This window comes from Schistocerca nitens, chromosome 4 (assembly GCF_023898315.1).
Source record: "Schistocerca nitens isolate TAMUIC-IGC-003100 chromosome 4, iqSchNite1.1, whole genome shotgun sequence".
NCBI classification, from domain to species: domain Eukaryota; kingdom Metazoa; phylum Arthropoda; class Insecta; order Orthoptera; family Acrididae; genus Schistocerca; species Schistocerca nitens.
Genome location: NC_064617.1, coordinates 113,789,782 through 113,816,857, shown reverse-complemented (window position 1 = coordinate 113,816,857; position 27,076 = coordinate 113,789,782). Strand labels below are relative to the sequence as shown.

Sequence of the window (27,076 nt, the reverse complement as noted above, 5' to 3'; positions counted from 1 at the left end):
TCACTTTTGCCTTAAGTGATAAATGCTAAAGACACATAGCAGAGGGAAAAAAGGAGAATCCTGAGCAGTTCTGTGGTATAGTTTCCTCAGGGATTTATAGTGGACTGGAAATGAAAGGAATTTTTTCTAGCACATGGAGGGGACTCTGCTGTTTTCTACCATATTGATATGATTTGGTAACCTAGGGCTTGATGCAAAATGTTTAAGCCTTTCTGTATCTGAACTTCGTATCATTGTCACAGTATAGCAAAAGGGCTTTATCTGGTGTATGCACAACATCCCTTCGCAAAAACTGGGTAACACATCATGTCTCGTGGTATAAAGGAATGAAAAAAAAATGGCATTGTTGCACATAACAAAATTTGACGGTAAAAATAATGTTAAAGTAGTGTATGCTTTGTAATGGGTATATAATGATGATGAAGCTATTGCATTTATAGTAAGAAAATAACCTCGGATCCTGGCCCGTTACGTATGTGGTCTGACTGACTTGGTGAAAAGAGCGGGGGGCAGCGGCTGGGTTGTCGAGTAACCACTGGCATTTCAGTTTCCTCTGTATTATGTTGCCTAGTTTTCAAAAGTGAAAATTCATCTGTGAGAATGGTGTTTGTCTAGACAAAGTATATTGTAAGTGTGGGACATCCAACATGCCAAGCAAATTGGGAGGAAGGGGGCGGGGAGATTGATTTGGAAGATGGTAAAATGCATTGTGTCTCATAGAATTAGTTATGAGATACCATTATTACTTTTGCATATTAAGCGAGTTGCAGGCTTGTGTATTTTCAAAGAACTTAAAAAATTAATTTTACAATATACGTACAGTCTTAGAAATATGTGCAATTAAAGCAGCGGTGCAGCGCATAAAGATGTTGTGCCAGAGTTTGATTATTACTTTTTTTGCATTTGAGCAAATAGCATGTTACCAAGGATGAAATGTTTTGATTTTTATACACAATTAAAATTTTGCCATATAGATGTTAAAGCAATTTATGTTAACTGCGTCAAAATATTCATAGTTATACTGTGATAATTTACTGAATTATCTGTCACAACAGGTTCAATGAAGTTGCTGAGCAGTTCAGAGCTACGTTCTCCGCTGATGTGGTTGCTGCCAGCAGTTCACACGCGATGTCACAGGCATTCCAGCTACAAGCCGCTCTGAGCGAAGCGAATAGTAGGCTACAGGAATCTTTTGAACGTGTCTCAACGACGGAAGGTCTGCCTGAGCCCCAATTGGAAGCGCAATACATAGATGCCTGCACATCTGTCAGTACTTTCCTTCACACAGAGCCTGGTGCTGCACCGGCATTGGAATGTGTGTGCATAACTGCTCTTTGTGCACTAAACAAAAGATACCTTATGATGGAAGCAGCTGCTGCCAGTAAGTTTGAAAACTGAGGAGATTATAGATTTATTGATAGTTATCAGAGTAATTAAAAAACCTGCACGGCCTAATTAAAACACCATCAGATCACAGTTACCTATTGTACAGCTGTGATTTGACACAATATGAATGCATGTAATGTGGGAATTGTTTTTGAACTTATTTTATAATAATAGTCATGTCGTACAGCACGTACTTTTATGAGAGAGAATGGGAAGTAAATGTGCATTGAATTAGCTGTTCTAAGAGCAAAGAATGGTGATTTTATAGTTTATGGTTGGGTGCCACTGTGTAACAGTAGCTTGAACATCCAACTTAGTAAGTAACCTTTTATGCACATATGCTACTTCTTCATTGCATTGTTCGCCTACCACGTGCTTCTGCAGCAAGTGCATTACTCACAAACAGAAACATTTGTGTGTGGTATTTAATCTGTGAATTGTATGTTTTACATTTCAGCTTCTGCAGACTTGAAATGAGAAGGTATCTACCAATGCATGTATAAGTTTTACTGCTTAGATACTGCTGTGTGGAAAGAGTCATCCTCAACACACAGAAGTATATTTGTCATATCGTATTTTATTAACGACGTGTTCATACTACGCTTAACAGTAAACTAAAAGTAACAGAAACCTGTACTAAATCACATGGTGACACCTTTCACAGTGCTGTATTGTCCTCGGAGGGTCTTGAAACCATTTCCTTTTCACTTTCCGTTACATTCATGTCTTGGTAGAGTTATTGTTGGATTTATCATTGTTCTTTGAAAGCATCTGGTCTGTATCTCTGAATCTGAAAACAACCCTATTTTGCCATTAAAAGATCTCACTTTCAACTAGACATGTTAGTCGATAGATTCCAATTGTGATCTAATGCTATTGTAGTCATATGATTCTTAAGTGCAGTACAACTGCCAAACAGTACAAGAGATTATTGTATTACAGTGTTGGTCTTGATTATGAAATAACCTAAAACATTTAAATTTAATAGTATCTGTGAAAATATTAAATGAACATGGTCATCAAAGAGAAATTTTTAATTTAGTCTCCAACTCTGTCACATTACCCAAAAAACACTGAATATGCTCAGCAGGTTATTGAATTAATGACTCGCCATGAACCTGACTTTTTTTCTCTACTAACTTGTCTCAGGTCTGCCATAAGGCTCTTGGGAATGATGAACTACAGCTTCCATTTCCCCTGCCCCGCTGCCAGTCATTTTGTTAAAAGGAAATAAAATAATAATCAGTTGCCTCAGATCATCAGGATGTTAAATGATTAATATTGTAGACTGGCTTAAATGTTTTCTGTGCCGTAGTATGCACAGTCTTCTCAAACATTGCTCCTTGTTAATATGAGTGATATTGCAGTTTGTATAATCTGTAATCCTTTCAGGTGCTGGAGACTGCTTGGTTGACTTGACGTCACGGGATGGTGACTGGTTTCTGGATGAAATGTATCTGGTCAGCAGTCTTGTAACAGAGCTTACAGCAGTTTTACCATCACAACCAGACCCTACTGTGCAAATTGTTCTGCAGTGTTTAAAATCAGCCAACAATATTTTTAAGGGTCTCCAGGTAGGTTTACAGTATTTAATACTGAAATTTGTATCAAATATTGCAGGTCTAACAATCAGATCAAGAAGCCAAATCCAACCTTGGACTTGTTTTCCTGCAAATCTCCTTTACATAAAAACTAATACCTCCTCCATTTAAATAAAACACAGTCAAACCTGTTTAAATTGTATTGTCCACTAGCTGGTACCTGACATGTTGCTGCCACGGAAGAAATACTTGTGGAAATATTGTTTGTCATTTAGATAGAAAGAATGATATTTGTTTTAGTGTCAATAATGAATACATTTATTGACACTGAATGATATATATAAAGGAGAAGTATAAATTGTATCCATTTTATTTTGTTAACTTTAATAGTGAAGTGCATTAGGGTATACAGTATTTATTGTTTTTATGTCTTCAGCAAAAACAAACAAATTTCTTGACTGTCCAACTCGTGAACATGCAACACACAACTCGCCACGTAAAAAACATGGATTTTCTAGATTCAATCTGCACACTTGAAATGATTGACCTTGTGCCTTGTTAATGGTCATTGAGAATGCAAGTCAAACGAGGAACTGCAGTTTTTTTCAATCGAATGGCATATCGGCGAGAATGTTGGGAGTGCATGGAACATGCGCATCTCCTTCTTTTGACTTTTCATTAAGAATAGTTACCGCGATGTCATTTGGCATCAGTTTCTTCACAGCGAGTCTTGTTCCATTGCACATTCAGATTGGATTAATGTTCTGCAAGAGAATAATTTGCAAGCTGATTCTGAGGGACAATTTGTGCACTTGCACACCAGAAAATTCCAACAAATTAAAAAACTTGAGTGAATAATTAACAAACTTGTCTGCATTCATGATGTTGCCAATCCATTTGTAGGTGACAGAATCACATGCAATTTGTTCTCTAATTGTATTGTTGAGTGCATTGATGTCGGTGCTTTTTGTTGCCAAAATAACACTTTGGAAAGCCATTCATGATTTTTATAATTGTCAACAATTCGTCGAAAAACTGTCTGAATGAGGTGTCCGATGAATGGCACAATGACGTGGAAGTTCAATGGAAATGAGTCATTTTGTATTAGCATCAGCTGGTACCTTTCCTTCAATAGTATTAAATAGTTGTTCTGAAAATTGGCAGCAGACACACCGCACTGCAAATGTACGCATATGTTGATCTTTAATGTGAGTTTTCACACGTGTCTCCATATATGCGATGCTTTGAAGCAAGTATTGAACTGATTGGCTGGTTTTGATGTAGGTATCACTGGAATTGTTTATCTGGGTTTGCCAGATAATAAAATGTGAGCACCACCAAACTGTTGTGCATTTGATCGTAAATCTTAGAGTTCGATCAAGCCTGTCAAGCGATTTCTTATGAGCCATAGTGCATTTGTCTCGGACAATGACCTTACAAAGTGCCATAACTTAAGCCAAGCCAGGTCCTTTTGAAATGCTATGTTTTGGAGCTTCCGAGAAATGCATATCAAATGGCAATTTGAGCGCCAGATGTGCTGTTCGTCCACCGTCTAGTAACGTAACTGCAATACGTGATAAAGCAAGTTGAAGAAATTCCATTTTGAGATTGAAGTTGAGCTAATATCAAACTGATGAATATTTTTCCAGTGCCTCCAGGTGCATCAAGGAAGAACAGACTATCTCTGCCATTTGACTCTACATTTGTAATTGTGTCTTAGGCCAATTTCTGTTCCACAGTCAAAAGTTGTTCATTTGCTTCAACAAGTGCACTCAAATCATTAGCATTGTACTGCTGTTCTCTCGCCAAATTGCAATCATTAAGGTAAAGTGCAGAACATTCTGGCACAGTCATGCCAAGATGAAAGAGTTCTTTGTTGTTAGTCATTCAGCATATGTCCTTGATTTTTATCAGTGTGTGATCTAAAATGCTCTCTGAAAAATCTATGGACCTGTCATTGCTGACAGTATGAACACAGTGTAAAATGTCTTCACTCATGTCTTCTCTGAATTTTTCTCACAAATCTGTAGGGTTAGATGGTGAACATCGTTTCAAAATGATGGCAAATAATGTTTGAATTTGTCACAGATAACAGTTGGCAAGTCGTCGTTTCCAAGTATTGGTCATATTTGAGCAAATGATGATTTCGGCAAGCTTCTCTGGACATCTGGCACTCTATGCCATCAACCATTCTCAAATTTGCAAATGAAGTAGGATCTTTGACATTAACCAAAGGCATTCTCAAATAGTAACACTCGGCATTATTTGAAGTACTGTGTAAATACAGTCCAATGAATCATACGAATACAAATTTTGAAAGCCTTCAAAACACATGCCTTGCCTATGTCATTGGAATTTCTTAGATGTAGTATTCCATGTATAGTACTTCGGAACTTCTGATTCAATAATGTATTGGCAAACACATCTTCACGCAGTGCAAAGAATGGTGTAAATGGTGTGCATGCGCGCTGGTTCAGCAACATAATTTTGTGCAGTGTCTGCCATGAAATAGACTATTTGCCCATTTTCAAGATGAACACTGAGATGAATGACATTGGGATAGTGACTGTGGATTCAGAAACTCAAAACATGCTAAACAGCCTCATTGCTGCTAATACTGACTCACTTCATTATTGTGTGCATCAGGTCTATCAATACTGACTACTGCCTTTTTTGTCATATTTGCATGCCGTATTTACTCGAATCTAAGCCGCACCTGAAAAATGAGACTCGAAATAAAGGAGGAGAAAGAAAAAAAAAAAAAAAAAATCCCGAATCTAAGCCGCATCTGGAATTTGAGACTCGAAATTCAAGGGGAGAAAAAAGTTTTAGGCCGCACCTCCAAATCGAAACAAAGTTGGTCCATTGTAATATGAGACACAATTTAGTCGAATGAAAGACGATACAGCTACAGTAGTTTGGTTCGAGTCGTAAGCTTAGCAGTTAAGCTTTACCAGGTAGCCATTGCTATGCGTCAGACACTCCGTCCGTATTTATACGGGTACCATTCCTTTTTCACGTGCTTCGTCTGGTTTGAATCGATTGCTTATTTTGCTTTGATCTGATAAGTGCCGTTTTCTTTGTTATAGGTGTTTACGTCACTCTAAGCTGAAAATGCATTACTGTACTGCGTCATGCATTGTTTGTCGCATTCTGATAGTGCGTGTTTACGGCCTGTCGCCGCTCGCGGCATGGCTTTCTTTTGTGCACGCTACCGCCGCTATGGCAAGAGACTGCTATTTGTTGTTACTTACACTGCTGCTTTCTTTGATAATGATCAACAAGAACCAAATAATAGACTGCGTATGATACAACATGTTCTGAACGAGAGTTAGGCGAAAATTTTTCTCCGTTTGAAAATTTTTGCGGCCGCTTCTTTAGTACATCAAATTCTGCACAGAAATTAGTCATCTTAGATTTAAAAATCTAGTCAATTGCCGTGCTTCATTTCTGACTGTATCTCTATTTGGCATAAGAATAATACGAGTATAAACATGACACAATACGTATATTCTTCCGAGTTTGCTGTTGTCTCACTCTAGTTTCGTAGTTTATTAGGCAGATAGGATTTAAACGAGATAGCAGCAAACACGAAAGAATGCATGGCAAAATGTTTATATTAGTATTATTCTTATGGTGAAGAGAATACTGCATGTGATTCACATTTCATCAGGTTCCTATTGGCAACAGTCTTGCCAGTCAGATTTTCGTAGTACATTGAAATTCTGCTACATTCGAAGATGAACAATAGGGAATTTGTATTTACTTCGTTGGATAATGTATGAAAATGCAGTGGTCGAAATTCGGGGCGGAGAAAAAAAAGCTGGACTTTTTTTTTTTTTTTTTTTTTTTACGCAGAGGTTTTGGCGCCAGTATTTATCTCTGTGTCTACAAAGCATGCCTGTGTAGCGCTACATATATTCGACGGCAGAAGTTAGTTGTGGCGGCACCTACCAACATTTTTCAGAACTTCCGCTTGCTTTGCACTCGATTCTAAGCCACAGGCGGTTTTTTGGATTACAAAAACCAGAAAAAAAGTGCGGCTTAGATTTGAGTAAATACGGTTTATATTTGATAGATTTGACAGAATGACAATATTTGACATTGATATGAGCTTTAAATGTTTTCGATAACAACGGAAATATGGCAAATCCATCCATTGTCAGTTTCAGTACCAACATTTCTCGTTCTGATTGTTGTTGTGTGACCCATCTTCCGGTTTTTATTGTGGATATCCGTCATCACCAGTGCTTATTTCATGAATTAAGTATATGGGATACTTTTCACCATGTTTTTTGTCCCAATATCAGACAGCAGAGGGTCTTCTTAAGGTTAGGAATTTCTGCACAGATGATGTCATCAATTTGAGCTGCATGTATTTTTGTTTTGAGGCATATGAGAACATGAGCGTGTGCGAATCCTCTCTTGTGCCATTCAGTTACATACATCCAGTGATGAGTTTCACTGTAAATATGATGCTTCACAATTAAGTCTATCAGCTTAGTGAGTTTTTGCTTGAATATTCGTGCTGTCAAACCGTATCGATCGGATGGATGCTGACTAGGTAATAAAAGCTCTTTTATCTGGTCCCATGCTAGAGGGTGTGTAAAGGTGATGGAGAAAGTAGGGTCGGCCATATAAATGCATGTATGGTATGGCGTCGTGTTCGTATTGATGCATATGCTGTGGGCTGCCATTGAATGTTGCTGGAAGTATGACCATTTTGCCAATGTCGGGAACATTTCCGTGGTTCACAGTTGCATCTCATAAATGAATATATTCTTCTGAATGCAACAGTTTTGGTTTAAGTAAATGAATAACAACTGTTCGGATTCAGTTTTGGCATAAATCTCATATGTTCCATTGTGAGGTATCGTTATGCAGTATGAATACTAGTTAACGCCAGATACTTTTTTATTGAATTGTTCACCTGTAAGAACAAAGAAAAAGAAAGAGAATAAAAATGCAAATTATACTTACTAATGTTTGAAAGTTAAAAAGAAAATTACTTTTTTCACTTGATAAAATGAAATAGATATCTATATTTACCTGTAATTGGATTAGTTACAGCAGCACATTGTATGATCGATGTGTTTCAGTGGCATGATGTATTGTATTATTCCGTTGTTGAAGAAGTATATCCCACGTGTCACATTCTTCACCAACTAGGACAATTGTAACTTCATTGATCGTAGGTGCGTTGTGGCATCTGGCATGCTGTCAGAGTGATGTTTTGTCAGCCTGTATTTGAACTGTGTAATTGTTTGATGGTAAGCTGTCAATTGAAGTTTCGAATAATTTTGTCAGTGGACTGTGTGGGTAGACAAATGTTTGCAAATAAAATATAATGTGGTGTTTGGTGCCAGGAATTGAACTGCACCTTTGATCAACTTGTGCATCATAGTCACCCATAAAGTAGACTTGTTGAAATTTATCTCGAGTGTTGAAAATGGGTAGAAATCAACCAACTTAGTGATATAGTTATCCATGAATTTTGAAAGTAAACATGAACTGATCTTGAAAACCTTTGTTGGTTCCAAAAGGTGTCATTTGAAACACTGAATCATTTTTGCAAATGTTCTGCAAAAAATGTTTGGAATCAGATGAGTCACCTGAAACTTATGTCAACAATGGATGAGGTAGCAGATGCAATGTCGGCAGTGTAACTTTGCCATTTGTGCTGCACATTCCTAGTGCTTCATTGTTGGACTTAAGTGGACTGCAATGCCCACACACCATATCCATTTTGTCGATATTTGCACTGGGATGCAAACTAATCGTAGTTAATATCAAATTGAAATGCAGCAAGATTTGAATCAACATGTGCTGTTCATTGAGACCGACCAACTCGTGAATGTTCTCTTTCAGTTCTTGTTGCATGTTGGTCTTCTGACTAATGTGCACGATCAGGAGGCTCGTTAACTTTCTTTAGATTCTCGCTGCAGATTGGTCTTCTGAGTCTGATGCACGTGATTGTGTTAGTATGTAAATGTTCCCTTTAGATCGTCACAGCATGTCGATCTTCTGATTGTAATGCACGTGAATAAGCAATTCTTAATGGTCAACACTTCAATCCTTGCTACATGTTGGTCTTGTTATTGTGATGCACGTGACCAGGTAACATCTATATGTTCTCTTTCTGTTCTTGCCGCGTGTTGATCTTGAAATACTGATGCTTGTGAATGTGCAGTTTGTAAACGGTGTACTTCATTGCTCACTTGTCATTCCTCATTTGTTTGAGAAGCTCATATTCGCTTAATTCTATGTGCTGTGCTGGTAGAATCTACTAAGTGACTAATATTTTGGAGGGATATTTTTTTGACGAAGCAATTAACACAATGTACACTTGTATTACCAAAATATCGTTCGTTGATTCACTGAACAAATAGAAAAAGTACTGTTCGCACTAGAAAATTTCGATTCAATGTAACTCACATTTATCAGCATCAAAATGAGTAAGACACAAAAACTGCTGATCTGTTTGTTTCTGTCACATTCAAACACCTCATTACTCCTATGTTCTTTCAAATCCATTTGCTGGTACGACACCCATATCATCTATTTTAAGTCAATTGCACTGTGTCTTTAACCTTCATGCAAGTGCAAGCAATAAGTTGACAATTTTTTACCGCAGTCACATGAATGGTATGGCAGTGTATAAAAGATGAACAAAGTAAGTCAGCTCTCTCTCTCTCTCTCTCTCTCTCTCTCTCTCTCTCTCTCTCTCTCTCTCACACACACACACACACACACACACACACACACACACACACACACCATCACTCCTGATAGACTTCCACAGTGTGTGGAAGATGTCGTCAGAATACATGTGAAAATAAGAATGTACATGTTTTACATAAACAATAATCTATTCCCTTCAGTAAATATAAGTTGGCTTTTGTTCAGTAGCAAGAGATCATAAGAGTTTCTCTCCACCCGCAAAGTGGGACGGGTGGATGACTGCACAGTAGATCACTTGCACATTAGTGTATCCATATAGTAAACGGAAATTGAGACACAATACCATTCCGCTAGTTTGAATACATCATCTATATCTCGCTGAATTGTGTATAGATAAGTATGTGTTTAAAAAAAGGGACTATGTAAATCTGCTATTGGATTGTAGGCATCAGTGTAGCAGGGGGTATTTGACTTGTCCTGGTTGTTAAATAGAGTGGAGAGATTTCAGGTTAGTTGTTAATTACTTAAAACTAGTGGAACTGATTTAATAGTTGCAGTGACAATGGATGTACAAATGGAAAAATGTGATTGCATTGACACCATTTAATTGACTGCTGTTGAAATACATCGTTTAAAACCTGTCAAACAGCCATGTTGAGAGGCACAAATCTAGCTAGTCTTGTTGATGGATGTCTGATGTAAACTGATGAGTGAATTTTGCTACAAAGATATTAAAACTGATTCATCAAATGTATGGATAGTCAGAACTAAATCAGACATCGGCAGATGTTGGCACTAATGAAGTGTGTCACTATGGATCGGAAGATACTCGCTCTGGTCTCGGTGGCTATCTGAGTTGGTGAAGACTGCCAGTCTTGCTAGCGAGATGAAGGCAGAGCTCACCATCTGCAGCATCTTCGACAGGACCGATTGTGGACCTTCGGTTCAGAGCAGAGTGTAGGATCTGAATCAGAGGCTCAGACGGTTTTGCGACTGTGTAGGCTGCAGATTCCTCGACTTGCGCCATAGGGTGGTGGGGTTTCGGGTTCCGCTAAATAGGTCAGGTGTCCACTACACACAGGAGGCAGCTACACGGGCAGCAGGGGCTGTGTGGTGTGGACTGGGTGGTTTTTTTAGGTTAGACAGTCTCAGGAAAGATCAAAAAGGGTTCCATTGTCAAAGGGTACAGGGCAAAGAAACGACGAGAATCGACCAAGCAACAGTCGGTATTGTAGTTGTAAATTGTCATAGCTGTGTTGGAAAAGTACCAGAGCTTAAAGTGCTGATAGAGAGCACTGTAGCTGAAATCGTTATAGGAACAGAAAGCTGACTAAAGCCGGAGATAAATTCTGCTGAAATTTTTACAGAGGCGCAAACCGTGTTCAGAAAGGATAGATTAAATAAAGTAGGTGGTGGTGTGTTTGTGTCTGTTGGTAGTAGTTTATCTCGTGTTGTTGTTGTTGTTGTTGTTGTTGTTGTTGTTGTGATCTTTAGTCCTGAGGCTGGTTTGATGCAGCTTTCCATGCTACTCTATCCTGTGCCAGCTTCATCATCTCCCAGTACTTACTGCAACTTACATCCTTCTGAATCTGCTTAGTGTATTCATCTCTTGGTCTCCCTCTATGACTTTTACTCTCCATGCTGCCCTCCAATGCTAAATTTGTGATCCCTTGATGTCTCAGAACATGTCCTACCAACCAGTCCCATCTTCTTGTCAAGTTGTGCCACAATCTCCTCTTCTCCCCAATCCTATTCAATACCTCCTCATTAGTTATGTGATCTACCCATCTAATCTTGAGCATTCTTCTGTAGCATCATATTTCGAAAGCATCTATTCTCTCCTTGTCCAAACTATTTATCGTCCACGTTTCACTTCCATACATGGCTACACTCCATACAAATACTTTCAGAAACGACTTCCTGACACTTAAATCTATACTCGATGTTAACAAATTTCTCTTCTTCAGAAACAGTTTCCTTGCCATTGCCAGTCTACATTTTATATCTTCTCTACGTCAGCCATCATCAGTTATTTTGCTCCCCATATAGCAAAACTCCTTTACTACTTTAAGTGTCTCATTTCCTAATCTAATTCCCTCAACATCACCCGACTTAATTCGACTACATTCCATTATCCTCATTTTGCTTTTGTTGATGTTCATCTTATATCCTCCTTTCAAGACTCTGCCCATTCCGTTCAACTGCTCTTCCAAGTCCTTTGCTGTCTCTGGCAGAATTACAATGTAATCGGCGAACCTCAAATTTTTCATTTCTTCTCCATGGATATTAATACCTACTCCAATTTTTTTCTTTTGTTTCCTTTACTGCTTGCTCAATATACAGATTGAATAACGTCTGGGATAGGCTACAACCCTGTCTCACTCCCTTCCCAACCACTGCTTCCCTTTCATGCCCCTCGACTCATATAACTGCCATCTGGTTTCTGTACAAATTGTAAATAGCCTTTCGCTCCCTGTATTTTACCCCTGCCACCTTTAGAATTTGAAAGAGAATCTCATTGTGAAGTTGAAATAGATAGTTCCTTCAAATTACTATGGGTAGAGGCTATAATCAACAGCCGTACCAAAATAATAATTGGCTCCTTCTACTGACCCTCCGACTCACATGATATAATAGCTGAACAGTTCAAAGAAAACATGAATCTCATTACAAATAAGTACCCCACTCACACAGATTTTCTGGCGAAAATACATGTTCAAAGCCGGTGGTAGACAGAAAACATCTTTCGAAATTGTACTAAATGCTTTCTCTGAGAATTACTTTGAACAATTAGTTCATGAGCCCACACAAACTGTAAATGGTTGCGGAAACACACTTGACCTCTTAGCCACACACAATCCTGATCTAATAGAGAGCGTTATGACGGATACAGGGATTAGTGAACACAAGGTCACTGTAGCGAGGCTCAAAACCATATCAACCAAAACCACTAAAAATAAATACAAAATATATCTATTTAAAACAGCAGATAAAAATTCGCGTGATGCCTTCCTAAGAGAGTGTCTCCATTCCTTCCAAGCTAATTATGTAAGACCAGATATGGCTCAGATTCAGAGATACAGTATCGACAGCAATAGATAGATTCATACCGCATAAGTTAATAAGAGACGAGACTGACCCACCGTGGTACACAAAACACATCAGAACACTGTTGCAGAAGCAGTGAAAAAAAGAATGCCAAATTCAGAAGAATACAAAATCCCCAAGACTGGGTAAGTTTCACAGAAGCTTGAAATTTAGTGTGGACGTCAATGTGAGATGCTTTTTTCTCCACAATGAAACATTGTCTCAAAATATGGTAGAAAGCCCAAAGAGATTCTGTTCGTATGTAAAGTACACAAGTGGCAAAAAGCAGTCAATACAGTCACTGCGGGATGGCGATGGAAATGTTACCGATGATTGTGCCACTAAAGCGGAGTTACTAAATACAGTTTTCCGTAATTCCTTCACGAAAAAAGACGAAGTAAATATATCAGAATTTGAAACCAGAAGAGCTGTTAGCATGAGTGACATAAAAGTAGATATCTTAGGTGTTGGGAAACAACTCAAATCACTTAAGGCAAGTCTTCTGGTCCAGATGGTATACCAGTCAGGTTCCTTTCAGAGTATGCAGACACAATAGTGCCTTTCTTAGCAATCATGTACAACCACTCACTTGACAAAAAGTCTGTTCCTGAAGACTGGAAAGTAGCACAGGTCACACCAATATTCAAAAAAGGAAATGGAGTAACCCATTGAATTACAAACCCATATCACTGACCTCAATTTGCAGTAGGAATTTGGAGCATATACTGTACTCGAACATTATGAATCACCTTGAAGAAAATGACTTACTGATACATAACCAACACGGATTCAGAAAATATCATTCTTGTGCAACACAGCTAGCTCTTTATTCCCATCAAGTAATGAGTGCTGTCGACAAGGGATCTCAGATTGATTCCATATTCCTAGATTCCCAGAAGGCTTTTGATACCTTTCCTCACAAGCGACTATTAATCAAATTGCGTGCACATGGAGTATTATCTCAGTTGTGTGATTGGATTCGTGATTTCCTCTCAGAGAGGTCACAGTTCGTAGTGGTACACAGTAAATCATCGAGTAGAAAAGAAGTGATATCTGGTGTTCCGCAAGGTAGTGTCATAGGCCCTCTGCTGTTACTGATTTACATAAATGATCGCGGTGATAATCTGAGCAGCCCCCTTAGATTGTTTGCAGATGACACTGTAATTTACCATCTAGTAAAATCATCAGACAGTCAATTCCAATTACAAAATGATCTAGAGAGTGTTTCTGTATGGTGTGAAAAGTGGCAATTGGCACTAAACAAAGAAAAGTGCGAGGTCATCCACATGGGCATTAAAAAGAAATCTGATAAATTTTGGGTATGTGATAAATCGCACAAATCTAAGGGTTGTCAATTTGACTAAATACCTTGGAATTACAATTACGAGCAACTTAAATTTGAAAGACCGCATAGATAATATTGTGGGGAAGGCAAAACAAAGACTGCGCTTTGTTGGCAGAACACTTAGAAGATGTGACAAACCCGCTAAAGAGACAGCCTGCATTAAAGTTGTCCATCCTATGCTGGAATATTGCTGCATGGTGTGGGATCCTTACCAGGTAGGAGTGAAGGAGGACATAGAAAAAGTGCAAATGAGGGCAGCTCATTTCGTGTTATCGCGCAGTATGGGTGAGTATGTCCCTGATATGATACGCGAGTTGGGGTGGCAGTCACTGAAACAAAGGCTGTTTTCTTTATGCCAAGACCTATTTATGAAATTTCAATCACCAACTCTCTCTTCTGAATGTGAAAATATTTTGTTGACGCCCACCTACATAGGGAGAAATGATCATCATAATAAAATAAGAGAAATCAGAGCTCGAATGCAAAGATTTAGGTGTTCCTTTTTCCCACATGCCATTAGAGAGTGGAATGGTAGAGAAGTAGTATGAAAATGGTTCGATGAACCCTCTGCCAGGTACTTAAGTGTGTATTGCATAGTAACTGTAGATGCAGATGCAGATGTAGATAGGTTTCTGAAAAATTTTGAAGTTAGCTGTAGGCAGGTCATGGCTTCAGAATATTAAAATTTATCTTAATTACATAAAATTCATGATAAGATCACAAGTCGTATTATGCATTTTGAGAGCAGGTTCTCATCTTCGAGCAAAATACACTAACAACATTTTTTTTTAAACATTAGATGTTCTTTAGGTTGTTAAATCATTAACATATTATGTATCTTACTAGAAGGTGAACCTGTTTTCTAAATGTGTCCAGTGATTTTGTCATGAATTGTGGTATAGCAAAATTTAAAATATTTTACTGTTTTTGAGTGGCACAACATTTTTGTGATGGCAGGAAGACAGTAAAGGAACGGCAGTAAAGTATGACAAATACTGCAGTTAGCTGACAGTAACTGGGACCAACAATTATTTCTCGGCTGTCACCAAGTTGTGTCAAAGAATCAAAGAGTGACAGCTTAGATGTTAGAAGAAACTTTAACCATCCACAATACTGAAAAAATGCGCTCTTAACAATCAAGGGTAAAGACTGTGTTAATACTTTTCAGGAAATGTTAAAGCACTTGCAGAATAACTAACTTCAGTGTTAAACTAATGGTGTTCTACGGATCGGAGCATGGAATGTCAGATCCCTTAATCGGGCAGGTAGGTTAGAAAATTTAAAAAGGGAAATGGCTGGGTTGAAGTTAGATATAGTGGGAATTAGTGAAGTTCGGTGGCAGGAGGAACAAGACTTTTGGCCATGTGAATACAGGGTTATAAATACAAAATCAAATAAGGTTAATGCAGGAGTAGGTTTAATAATGAATAAAAAAATAGGAATGCGGGTAAGCTACTAAAACAGCATAGTGAACGCATTATTGTAGCCAAGATAGACACGAAGTCCACGCCTACTACAGTAGTACAAGTTTATATGCCAACTAGCTCTGCAAATGACGAAGAAATTGACAAAATGTATGATGAGATAAAAGAAATTATTCAGATAGTGAAGGGAGACAAAAATTTAATAGTCATGGGTGACTGGAACTCGACAGTAGGAAAAGGAAGAGAAGGAAACGTAGTAGGTGAATATGGAATGGGAGTAAGGAATGAAAGAGGAAGCCGTCTGGTAGAATTTTGCACAGAGCATACCCTAATCATAGCTAACACTTGGTTTAAGAATAATAAAAGAAGGTTGTATACATGGAAGAATCCTGGAGATACTACAAGGTATCAGATAGATTATATAATGGTAAGACAGAGATTTAGGAACCAGGTTTTAAATTGTAAGACATTTCCAGGGGCAGATGTGGACTCTGACCACAATCTATTGAACTGTAGATTAAAACTGAAGAAACTGCAAAAAGGTGGGAATTTAAGGAGATGCGACCTGGATAAACTGAAAGAACCAGAGGTTGTACAGAGCTTCAAGAAGAGCATAAGGGAACAATTGACAGGAACGGGGGGAAAGAAATACAGTAGAAGAAGAACGGGTAGCTTTGAGGGATGAAATACTGAAGGCAGCAGAGGATCAAATAGGTAAAAAGTTGAGGGCTAGTAGAAACCTTTGGGTAACAGAAGAAATATTGAATTTAATTGATGAAAGGAGAAAATATAAAAATGCAGTAAAAGAAACAGGCAAAAAGGAATACAAACATCTCAAAAACGATATCGGCAGGAAGTGCAAAATGGCTAAGCAGGGATGGCTAGAGGACAAATGTAAGGATGAAAAGGCTTATCTCGCTAGGGGTAAGATAAATACTGCCTACAGGAAAATTAAAGAGACCTTTGGAGGAAAGAGAACCACTTGTATGAATATCAAGAGCTCAGATGGAAATCCAGTTCTAAGCAAAGAAGGGAAAGCAGAAAGGTGGAAGGAGTATATAGAGGGTCTATACAAGGGCGATGTACTTGAGGACAATATTATAGAAATGGAAGAGGATGTAGATGAAGATGAAATGGGAGATATGATACTGCGTGAAGAGTTTGGCAGAGCACTGAAAGACCTGATTCGAAACAAGGCCCCCGGAGTAGACTTCCATTAGAACTACTGACAGCCTTGGGAGAGCCAGTCCTGACAAAAGTCTACCATCTGGTGAGCAAGATGTATGAGACAGGCAAAATACCCTCAGACTTCAAGAAGAATATAATAATCCCAATCCCAAAGAAAGCAGGTGTTGACAGATGTGAAAATTACCGAACTATCAGTTTAATAAGTCACAGCTGCAAAATACTAACGCGAATTCTTTACAGATGAATGGAAAAACTGATAGAAGCCGACCTCGGGGAAGATCAGTTTGGATTTCGTAGAAATGTTGAACACGTGAGGCAATACTGACCCTATGACTTTCTTAGAAGAAAGATTAAGGAAAGGCAAACCTATGTTTCTAGCATTTGTAGATTTAGAGAAAGCTTTTGACAATGCTGATTGGAATAATCTCTTTCAAATTCTGAAGGTGGCAGGGTTAAAGTACAGAGAGCGAAAGGCTATTTACAATTTGTACGAAAAGCAGATAGCAGTTACATGAGTCGAGGGACATGAAAGGGAAGCAGTGGTTGGGAAGGGAGTGAGACAGGGCTGTAGCCTATCCCAGAAGTTATTAAATCTGTATATTGAGCAAGCAATAAAGGAAACAAAAGAAAATTTCGGAGTAGGTATTAAAATCCATGGAGAAGAAATAAAAACTTTGAGGTTCGCTGATGACATTGTAATTCTGTCAGAGACAGCAAAGGACGTGGAAGAGCAGTTGAACGGAAGGGACAGTGTCTTGAAAGAAGGGTATAAGATGAACATCAACAAAAGCAAAACGAGGATAATGGAATGTAGTCGAATTAAGTCAGGTGATGCTGAGGGAATTAGATTAGGAAAAGAGACACTTAAAGTAGTAAAGGAGTTTTGCTATTTGGGGAGAAAAATAACTGATGATGGTCGAAGTAGAGAGGATATAAAATGTAGACTGGCAATGGCAAGGAAAGCGTTTCTGAAGAAGAGAAATTTGTTAACATCGACTATAGATTTAAATGGTCAGGAAGTCATTGCTGAAAGTATTTGTATGGAGTGTAGCCATGTATGGAAATGAAACGTGGACGATAAATAGCTTAGACAAGAAGAGAATAGAAGCTTTCGAAATGTGGTGCTACAGAAGAATGCTGAAGATTAGATGGGTAGATCACATAACTAATGAGGAGGTATTGAATAGAATTGGGGAGAAAAGGAGCTTGTGGCACAACTTGACTAGAAGAAGTGATTGTTTGGTAGGACATGTTCTGAGACATTGAGGGATCACCAATTTAGTACTGGACGGCAGCGTGGAGGGTAAAAATCGTAGAGGGAGACCAAGAGATAAATACACTAAGCAGATTCAGAAGGATGTAGGCTGCAGTAGGTACTGGGAGATGAAGCTTGCACAGGATAGAGTAGCATGGAAAGCTGCATCAAACCAGTGTCAGGACTGAAGTCAACAACAACAACAACAACAACTTGCTTTAATTTTTATATAACCTATAGGTGATTTCCTCACCTATGAGCAGTAAACTCAATAAAATTTCAAAAAGCTTCTATGTTACCATGGTACTGTAATGTTGAAATTTTGTGCTGAGTAATAAATCACTCAGACTGGTCCTGTTTTGAGTAAATTGAAACTCGTGTACCTGTGGTACTGACTTGTTGAATAGATGATGATGATGATGATGATGATGATGATGATGATGATGATGATGATGACGACGATGACGAGGATACACTATTACAGCAGTGTACATACAGAATCAAAGCTCGAAAACCAGTTTTTGTTGTTGAACCACATTCACAAAGCTGTTCATTGTTGATCCACAGTTGCTATTAATTGTTTTAATTATTCCATGCTGCACGCAACAGGTTAATTTTTATTTTTGTCCTCTCACATCTTTGGTCTCAGGCCACTTCCAAGTACCTAGATACATTTGTTAGTTCTTTCTATATTTACAAATTCAATAAACACATTCTTTGTTTCAGTGTAGTGTTTGCATAGATGCTCTGTGACACCACCTTATACAGAATTGGCATTGTTTGTCATCACAGATCTTTCTATCATCTAACAGATAAGTAGTGTACTTGAAAATAGTGTAAAGCTAAATTGTACAGTAGTGTGAAAATAAACATTAAATTTCTAGGCAGCATGGAGTCATAACCAAAAAATGCACGAAGGTTTAATGTGTCTATAAGGGTGTTTCATTTCTTGTAGCAACTCCTGTGGAATACATACATTTTAAAATCAGTTTTCTCACAACAGTTAGGTGCACTGGTTGGTTACTTACTATTTTTTTTAATTACATGATTGGTTTAGGCTGATACTATCAATACTATCACCACCACTTGGCTTAACATTACAGTCCGCTAATTACAAGAATTTTACTGTCATGGTATCAGTGGAAAAGTTCCAGATTTCATCAGTTGCCTCATGAACCTCAAGTATTCTAGTGGAAAAAAAGGAGTATTACTGTTTCCACCATCAGTGCTCCATTCGCCCATTACTACTAATAGCGAATAGTGCACAGGATGGTATATTGCTAATTATATTTGTGAGATGTTCAATTTGAAATGGTTTGATTGTAGGAGGATTGCAGCACCAAAGTCGTACACAATGTGGCCAGATACCACCAGTTATTCCTATATTTACTGAGTCATTTGTCTGTGTTTAAAATTCATCATGCCGTGTTGACTTGGAAAAAGTACCTGACTGAAAACATAAAGTTATTAACTGAATGCATATTTTTAAATTGCTTTATGTAATGCATGGTAATTCCTCAACCTTTCTCTTATTGTCAAAAATAGCATTGTTGTGAGAGAGCTGAAACGTGCATTCGCATGCACGCGAGATGTGCACATACAACTTTTTCAAATTGTGTAATCAAAGTTGTTATTCCAATTGTTTTTCAGGAGCTGAACTTCAATTTTCATACAATTATTCTTCCAGAAGCATTAAAGACAATTCAAACAGAAGACCCAACTGTTCTGAACATGATATGTGAACTAAATGATATTATTGCTAGTGTGGGCATTCCTCTGCATGATATATTAGCACAGCTGGAGATACATCTTCGTTACATAATAATGGAAATGGATGTGAGTAATGCAACCACGTATTCTATTTGTTATGCGTGCTTATTTTGATTTGCAGTTAGGTCTCCAATATAATAGAATTGTTAAAATAACTGGATATATTATTATATTACATGGCTTTTGTTTCCATCTGTTGAAAAGTCAGTACGTGATGATCTGTGTGTTACAAGGTTGTCTGTAATGGACTTATCGCTGTCAAGATTTGTTTAGAAACTATATTACATATTGTGTTCTTAATATCGTGATTCAAGATAAAAGTTATTTTACAGTCTCCACATGGTGTATCTCGGGAGCTTGTGGCACAGTTGCGGGCAAGGTTTGAGGGGATGCTTCTACGTCCAGCAAATATGGCGCAGCCATCTGTATTGGAGGCCAATAATGAAGATGCTCTTGCACCCGGCCTCATGCTGCTCATGGGTTTCAATGGACTGTTTGAGAAATTACAACTTGATGGAAATGCCCTAGTTGCTACATTGGAAACATTGGATACCCCTGTATCCTGGCGAAAGGTGGATCAGATTAGAGATGCAAAAGCTATGTCTGTAAGTAACCATCTTGATTCACTTGAGCAAGTGAACACACACACACACACACACACACACACACACACACACACACATGTACGTCTGTTGTTAATAGTCTGCATAGTACAAGATGACTACAGATTATTGAAGTGGTTACACTAATGTACCATAGTCATATTTTATTTTTGTTTATTTAATTTTTACACATAATTGTGGTTCTTAACTATCATACAGAAGGAGAGTTTTGTTGGAAAATGCTCAGTTTTTCCCCCCATTGCTGATTCTGCATATATAGTAATCAGTTAGTTATATCATACATAGTGTAAAATGTGTGTATCAGTCTCTTCAGATGTGTTGTTGTTAGCTCAAAATCCAATTGATTTGCTGACAAAGATGGCACAACTGTCCACATTTTACTTAACCTACATTGTAAAAAAAAAATGCACGGATTTAAGTGAGGTGAATGTTAAGGTTCCTGTCGGGTATTTGTTGTCAGTCATCATTTCAAGTTTCTCAGATTTCTAGTTACGAATTCACGGTTATATAGAAAAAAGTGGAACTACATCCTGTTGATAGAAAAAGTCCTCACACTCAACTTCAGCTGTGGTATAAACCAGTTTGCCAGCATTTGCAGATACATATGTGCTATAATTGTCTATTTCAGGAAAAAAAAGAGTTTATCAATTTTGATCTGTGAAGTTGTTCAGAATACAGTAACTTATGATGGATCACAAATGTGTTGCTTTTTCTGTGTCCGTGATTTGTACTTCATGTACTGTCAAGACCCTGTAAAAAGGTTGCTAAGACAAGCACCTTGTGAAAAGTACTCTGTTTTGAGTGCTGTGGTATGAGTTAGCAAACTCTGCCTTTCTTGATGTCAAGGCTGGATTACTATTAACACATTGTATGTGTACACTTTGTGTTGCCCCATGTAGGTGTGCACTAGCAAGTGAACTGAAATAATTTCAGTGTGCCTCTCAGTTGCTCAACGGCTCTCCTGTTTGGTGAGTATTGATCTAGACATATACATATTTTATTGCAGATGGTGAGGTTCCTACCAAAACTGTCCCTTTTAAGTTCTTCCACAGTGTCAGTTATAGAATATTCAATTTTTGCTTTCCGTGTCTGTAAAGTTCTTTCTGCTGTGAAGAAAACTCAGTTGCAAGAACTCTACCATTTCTTCAATCATTTTTAGGCATCTTACTGATCTTCTCTTACAGAAGTATTTTGTGACTCTAAGGAGACCTGGTGCTCTTTGTAGCTGCATAAAACCTCACTCTGAAGTATCACTGCAGTATTATAAAAGGCTGAAATAAATCAAACTGAGGCATGAAATACATTCCCAGTACCCAACTCTTTCTTTACTAAATGTTTCAGAATTAAATGGGACCAATCACTGAAAAGCAGAAGCATTGAGTTATCAATAGGCACACACAAAAGAAAGAAAACTTGCTAGCTTTCAGTTATTCTTTGATCTCACACACACACACACACACACACACACACACACACACAAACAATAAATTATTCTGTATCCATAAGACAACTATTTTTAAGAGCATACCGTTCCTTAAACAGCTCTAATGCAGTGAGCAGTAAACATAAAGAAGAATTTTTGTACTGCAGGTGGCTGCTCAATCTAGTCACCAAATTCAGCTTCTGTGCACATTGCTTTTGTGTGCTTTGTTTCTATCTTGACTATGTTCTGTATTATACAGGGTGGCAATCATTAGAATACATGAAGAAAATGTAAATTAGTTACAAACTACAGTGTGCACACACTTTATTCAACATGTAAACATCACTACAGATATTTGGATTTAGGTTGTGACATGTTCGATGTGCCTGCCATCATTGGCACAGACAAGTAGCGACATTCTACATGACCCGCTGAAGCGTTGGAACATCGATGCTGTCGATGTCTTTCTGAATGGCTGTTTTCAGCTCAGCAATGGTTTTGGGGTTATTGATTTACACCTTATCTTCAATATAGCCTCACAAAAAGGAGTCACGTGAGTTCAGATCCGGAGAATATAACAGCCAATCAATTCCACAATACAGTCCCCAAAGTGCTCCTCCAGGACATTGAACACTCTCCTGCTTCGATGGGGTTGAGACCCGCCTTGCATGAACCACATCTTGTCTCAATCAGGGTCACTTTGAATAATGGGGATAAAATCATCTTCCAAAACCTTCACGTACCATCTGGTAGTCACCGTGCCATCAAGAAATATCACACTGATTATTCCATGAATGGACATAGCATAGCACACCACACCGTCACTGTTGAGGGTGAAGAGACTTCTCGATCGCAAAATGCGGATTCTCAGTCCCCCAATTTGCAGATTTTGCTTATCGATGAATGCACCCAAATGAAAGTCACTAAACCAAACAAGGCGCGTGCACATGCACATACTAATTTCCATAATGCCCCATGGTCAAATGTGCAGTTTGAACATCCTAATGCAGTGTTCCAAAGTTAAAACAAATTCAGTAATTGTCACCCTGTAGGTTCTTTCTTTCATGTACAGAAGTACACTAGACAGATTCAATATGTTTTCAAATAAAATTACTTGTTGGATGTTATCTGTCTTTTACTGCAGTGTGTGGCTGTACTTTTATTATTTGGTCATTTAGAAATAATGAGATGAAGCTTGAATGTTATCTTTTGCAGGCCCCTGTGTTTAAAGAACAGGCACGTGCCGTGCTGGAAGACGTGTTTCTGGTGAAACGTTTGCAGACTATGCAAGAGTTCTTTTCACTGTGTGGCCAGACAACTGCTAATGGTGGTAGCATGCCACACGATGACGATCGTCTCAGCAAACCTGTTCGTCGCTTCACTGCGGACTATGTAGGACGACAACTTCTTGGAGTTGCATCTCAGACATTGGCAATAACATTATGCCTATTGCTTCAGCGTATTGGTCTCAATGTATCAGGTATGAATTAACATTTACAGTATGATGAAATAATTATCTCTTTGAATGCCTTCAGTGTTATGTGCTTGCTGAAATATTAGCATGTGGCTTTCAGGGGCTGTAAAAAGAAGTTAATGTGTATCTTTCAGGTTTTTATTCTTCATTTAAGTGGAACAGATGGGAGAGTGCTCAGAAAAGAATCATTTTACAACAGTAACTTTCAAATTTTAAGCTCTGTCTTTGTTCTCCAGAAATGGTGCAGATAAGAGAATTGGAAGAGGATTTGTGACTCTATCGAGAGGTCAAAATAGAGAATATGTCACATGTAATGTGTGAGGCAAAAGGGGAAAAAGAAAGCAGTGAAGAACTAATGACGGTAGAGTGTAGTTTCCATGATTCTACTAGTTAAAAGTAACTTGATATATGCAGTTTCAAAAAAAATATAGATGAAAAGATTGGGAGTTGAAATAAGTCAATATAAGACTTTAAAACAAGAAAATCAACAAAGAAATTATTGTTCTTTGATGTAGCTTTCTTCTTTGAGAAACATTTTTTCCAGTTAAATTCATATGTGAAATCTTACATGGATAGTTTTTAATGTAAGTCTGCATATGGGGGAGTCACTATTTACATGAGACTGCTACCAGAAGCGTCTTGTAAATGAGGCATCCTTGCATATTCTGATGCAACTGTATGTCAAGAATTATCTGTGTGTTATTGGAAATGACTTACCAGTCAAAAGCAGTTTACTTCATATGAACAGTTAACTGCAATAGATTTTGCAAGGGGATGTTCTGCTTCTAGAATATACTGTGTAGTATCCACACATCACAAATCTCCCTAACAAGGAGATACTGAAGCATGTTAAAAAGAGGGTCATTGATTCAAATCCAGGAGAACATGAATGTGATAGAAAATGGTGCAGATATCATCTCTGCTTACTCCCCAATGGTGAAGCATAGTTTCGTTGATAGCAGCTATTTTTGGACACTGAGAAGGTCATCCTAAAGAATATTTATATTGTGTCTGAATTTCTGAACTGATGAAAAAAAATTGGCCATTAAAGGGGAAGAATTTCTACATATACATTGAGGTTACAAAACTCACGGGATTGTGATGTGCACACATACAGGTGGCAGTAGTGTCATTCACACAAGATAGAAAAGAGCAGTGCATAATCAGAGCTGTTATTTGTACCCAGGTGGTTCATGTGAAACAATTTCCGACGTGATTATAGGTTCACAGTGAGGACTAACAGACTTTGCATGCGGAATGGTAGTTGGAGTTACATGTGTAGGACATTCCATTTAGGAAACTGTTAGGGAATTTAATATTTTGGGATCCACAGTGTAAAGAGTGTGCCGAGAACACCAAATTTCAGACATTACCCCTCACCATGGACAACTCGGTGGCCAGCGGACTTCACTTAATGACCAAGAGCAGAGATATTTGTGTAGAGCTGTCAGTGCCAACAGACAAGCAACACTGAGTGAATTAACTGCAGAAGTCAATGTTGGATGTACAACAAACATATCCGTTAGGACAGTGTAGCAGAATTTGGCATTAATGGGCTATTGCATCAGACATTCTATGCTAGTGCCTTTGCTAACAACATGGCGATCACCTGCAGCATTCCTTCTGGGCTTGTGACTGCATCAGGGACCCCTATACGACTGGAAAACCACAGACTGGTCAGATGAGTCCCCATTTCAGTTGGTAAGACCCATTGTAGGATTTGAGTGACCCCACAAAGCCATGGACTCAGGTTGTCAACAAGGCACTGTGCAAGCAGGTGGTGGCTCCATAATGGTGTGGGCTGTGTTTACATGGAATGGACTGGATCCTCTGCATTGACTGGAAATGTTTGTGTTCAGCTACTTGGAGACCATTTACAGGCATTCATAGACTGAACGCCACAATGGTTCATAGTTGATTTGAAGAAAATCTTGGACAGTTTGAGTGAATGTCTTGGCCACCCAAATTGCCTTATATGAATCCCATCAAAGTGTCATTGGACATAATTGAGAGGTCAATTTGTGCAAAAAAATCCTGCACAAGCAACATTTTACGCAATTATGGACAGCTATAAAGGCAGTATGGCTCATTATTTATGCAGGGGACCACTAACAACTTGTCGAGTCCACATAACATAAAGTTGCTGCACTACACCAGGAAAAAGGAGGTTCAACATCATATTAGGAGGTACCCCATGACTTCCATTACCTCAGTGTAACTTCTGAGTTTACTGATTTCTATTAAAATTAATAAATGTTGCAGGAACATGTTTTCATTTGAACACAATGACAAAAAGCAGGTGAAGATTAGGTAATCATAACAGAAATAGGCCTTTTATACAGGTCACACATCCTTGAAACATACGAGGGTTGGAACTTAAATAGTGGCAACTATTTATTCGCAACCGATACAAAAGAGTTACACATTTGCACATGTTACTGTCCTTCAAAGTAATCACCAGTGTTGTGTAGAACCCATTGCCATTGATGTGGAAGATGTAGTATACCGTTAGCGGAGCCTGTTCTGTTAATGGTGTGAATGGAGTGGTATACTGCCTGTCAAATTTCTGGAACAGTTCTGAAGCGAATGCCACAAAGTGGTTCCTTCATCTTTGGAATCAAATAAAAGGTTGTGCAGAAAGTGTCACCGCTTCTTTCGCAAAGCTGGTCACAGGTGGTGCTCCAAAAATTAACAGTGATATGACTTAAGTCCTTGTGACTTTCATTTGATTCCAAAGATGAAGGAACCACCTCATGGCATTCACTGCAGAACTGTTCCAGAGATTCGACAGGCAGTAGACCGCTCCATTCGCACCATCACCAGAACAGACTCTGCTAATAGTATACTACGCCTTCCACATCACTGGCAACGGGTTCTACACAATTCTGGTGACTACTTTGAAGGACAGTAACAGGTGCAAACATGTAACTCTTCTGTATCAGTTGTGAATAAATAGTTGCCACTATTAAAGTTCCAACCCTCATACATTGCCAGATTTGATTGACTAGTCTCTACTTTTTTATACAATACTTAAATGTGTATATGAATGCATTAGCATACTGTTTGTTTCAAATTATTTATGAATGTTTAAGTAAGCACTGAAACCAGCTCAGTTTATTTGTTTTCTCATGGTATGTACGTTTTTAACTGTTGAGACCAAAAGGAAATGATGATACTGCTGTGTTCACCAGGTGAAGTGGAGCAGCGGGACATTGGAGCAGAGAGCAAAGTGTCATTGGAGGAGCTGTGTCGCAAGGCTGTGGAAGCTGCTCTGAAAAGAGGTTTGGTGGGAGGTAACACACTAGCCCAGGCATCGAGTTTAACAAGTTCACTGGAGGCAGCTTGGCGGCGGCGGGAAGTTGCCAGACATTTGCAGCGCGACATCGAGGCAAGACGGTCAACGCTGCGCAGGCTGCAGTTGCAGGCTACGGCACATGCTTGGCTGCACGAAGATGCACTTGCTCAGACATCACCACAGCTAAGTTAGTATCATTCATTTTTTGTGTAGTTGAATTTATCATGTACTCAATGTATGGTTCAGATGTTAGGTGCCAGATTATGGATCCAAAAGTTTGATGTTTGACCCTCAGTTAATAATATTTTTTTTTATCTGTCACTTATTGCATATTTCATCTAAGTCACTGTTCGTTAATGTGAAAAATTCTGAGTTATACTAGGGTTTGGAGAGCCTGCTTTAAAATATAGTTCTCCCTACAATTGGATTAGTCAGTCAGTTCAAAGATAAGAGAAAGACATTGGCATACTACCTTCAATAGAACTGTACACAAACTCTGTAGTATTCAACCCAATGTTCAGGTTGATGACAGGCTTACCTTTATACTCATAAATGTGGTATTGTTACCTGCATCATTCAAATAA

The 27,076-nt window shown here is 38.4% G+C and overlaps 1 protein-coding gene across 1 annotated transcript in view; it reads left to right on the top strand.

The window, feature by feature from the left end:
* The window catches only part of LOC126253189 (serine/threonine-protein kinase SMG1), a 395,243-nt gene that overhangs the window by 345,074 nt on the left and 23,093 nt on the right, over nucleotides 1-27,076 (top strand). The window contains exons 43-48 of the mRNA XM_049954353.1: nucleotides 1,056-1,381; nucleotides 2,779-2,960; nucleotides 19,558-19,743; nucleotides 20,010-20,282; nucleotides 22,939-23,203; nucleotides 26,389-26,679. Of these exons, the coding sequence (XP_049810310.1) occupies nucleotides 1,056-1,381; nucleotides 2,779-2,960; nucleotides 19,558-19,743; nucleotides 20,010-20,282; nucleotides 22,939-23,203; nucleotides 26,389-26,679 (1,523 nt within the window). The remainder of the gene's footprint in view (nucleotides 1-1,055; nucleotides 1,382-2,778; nucleotides 2,961-19,557; nucleotides 19,744-20,009; nucleotides 20,283-22,938; nucleotides 23,204-26,388; nucleotides 26,680-27,076) is intronic.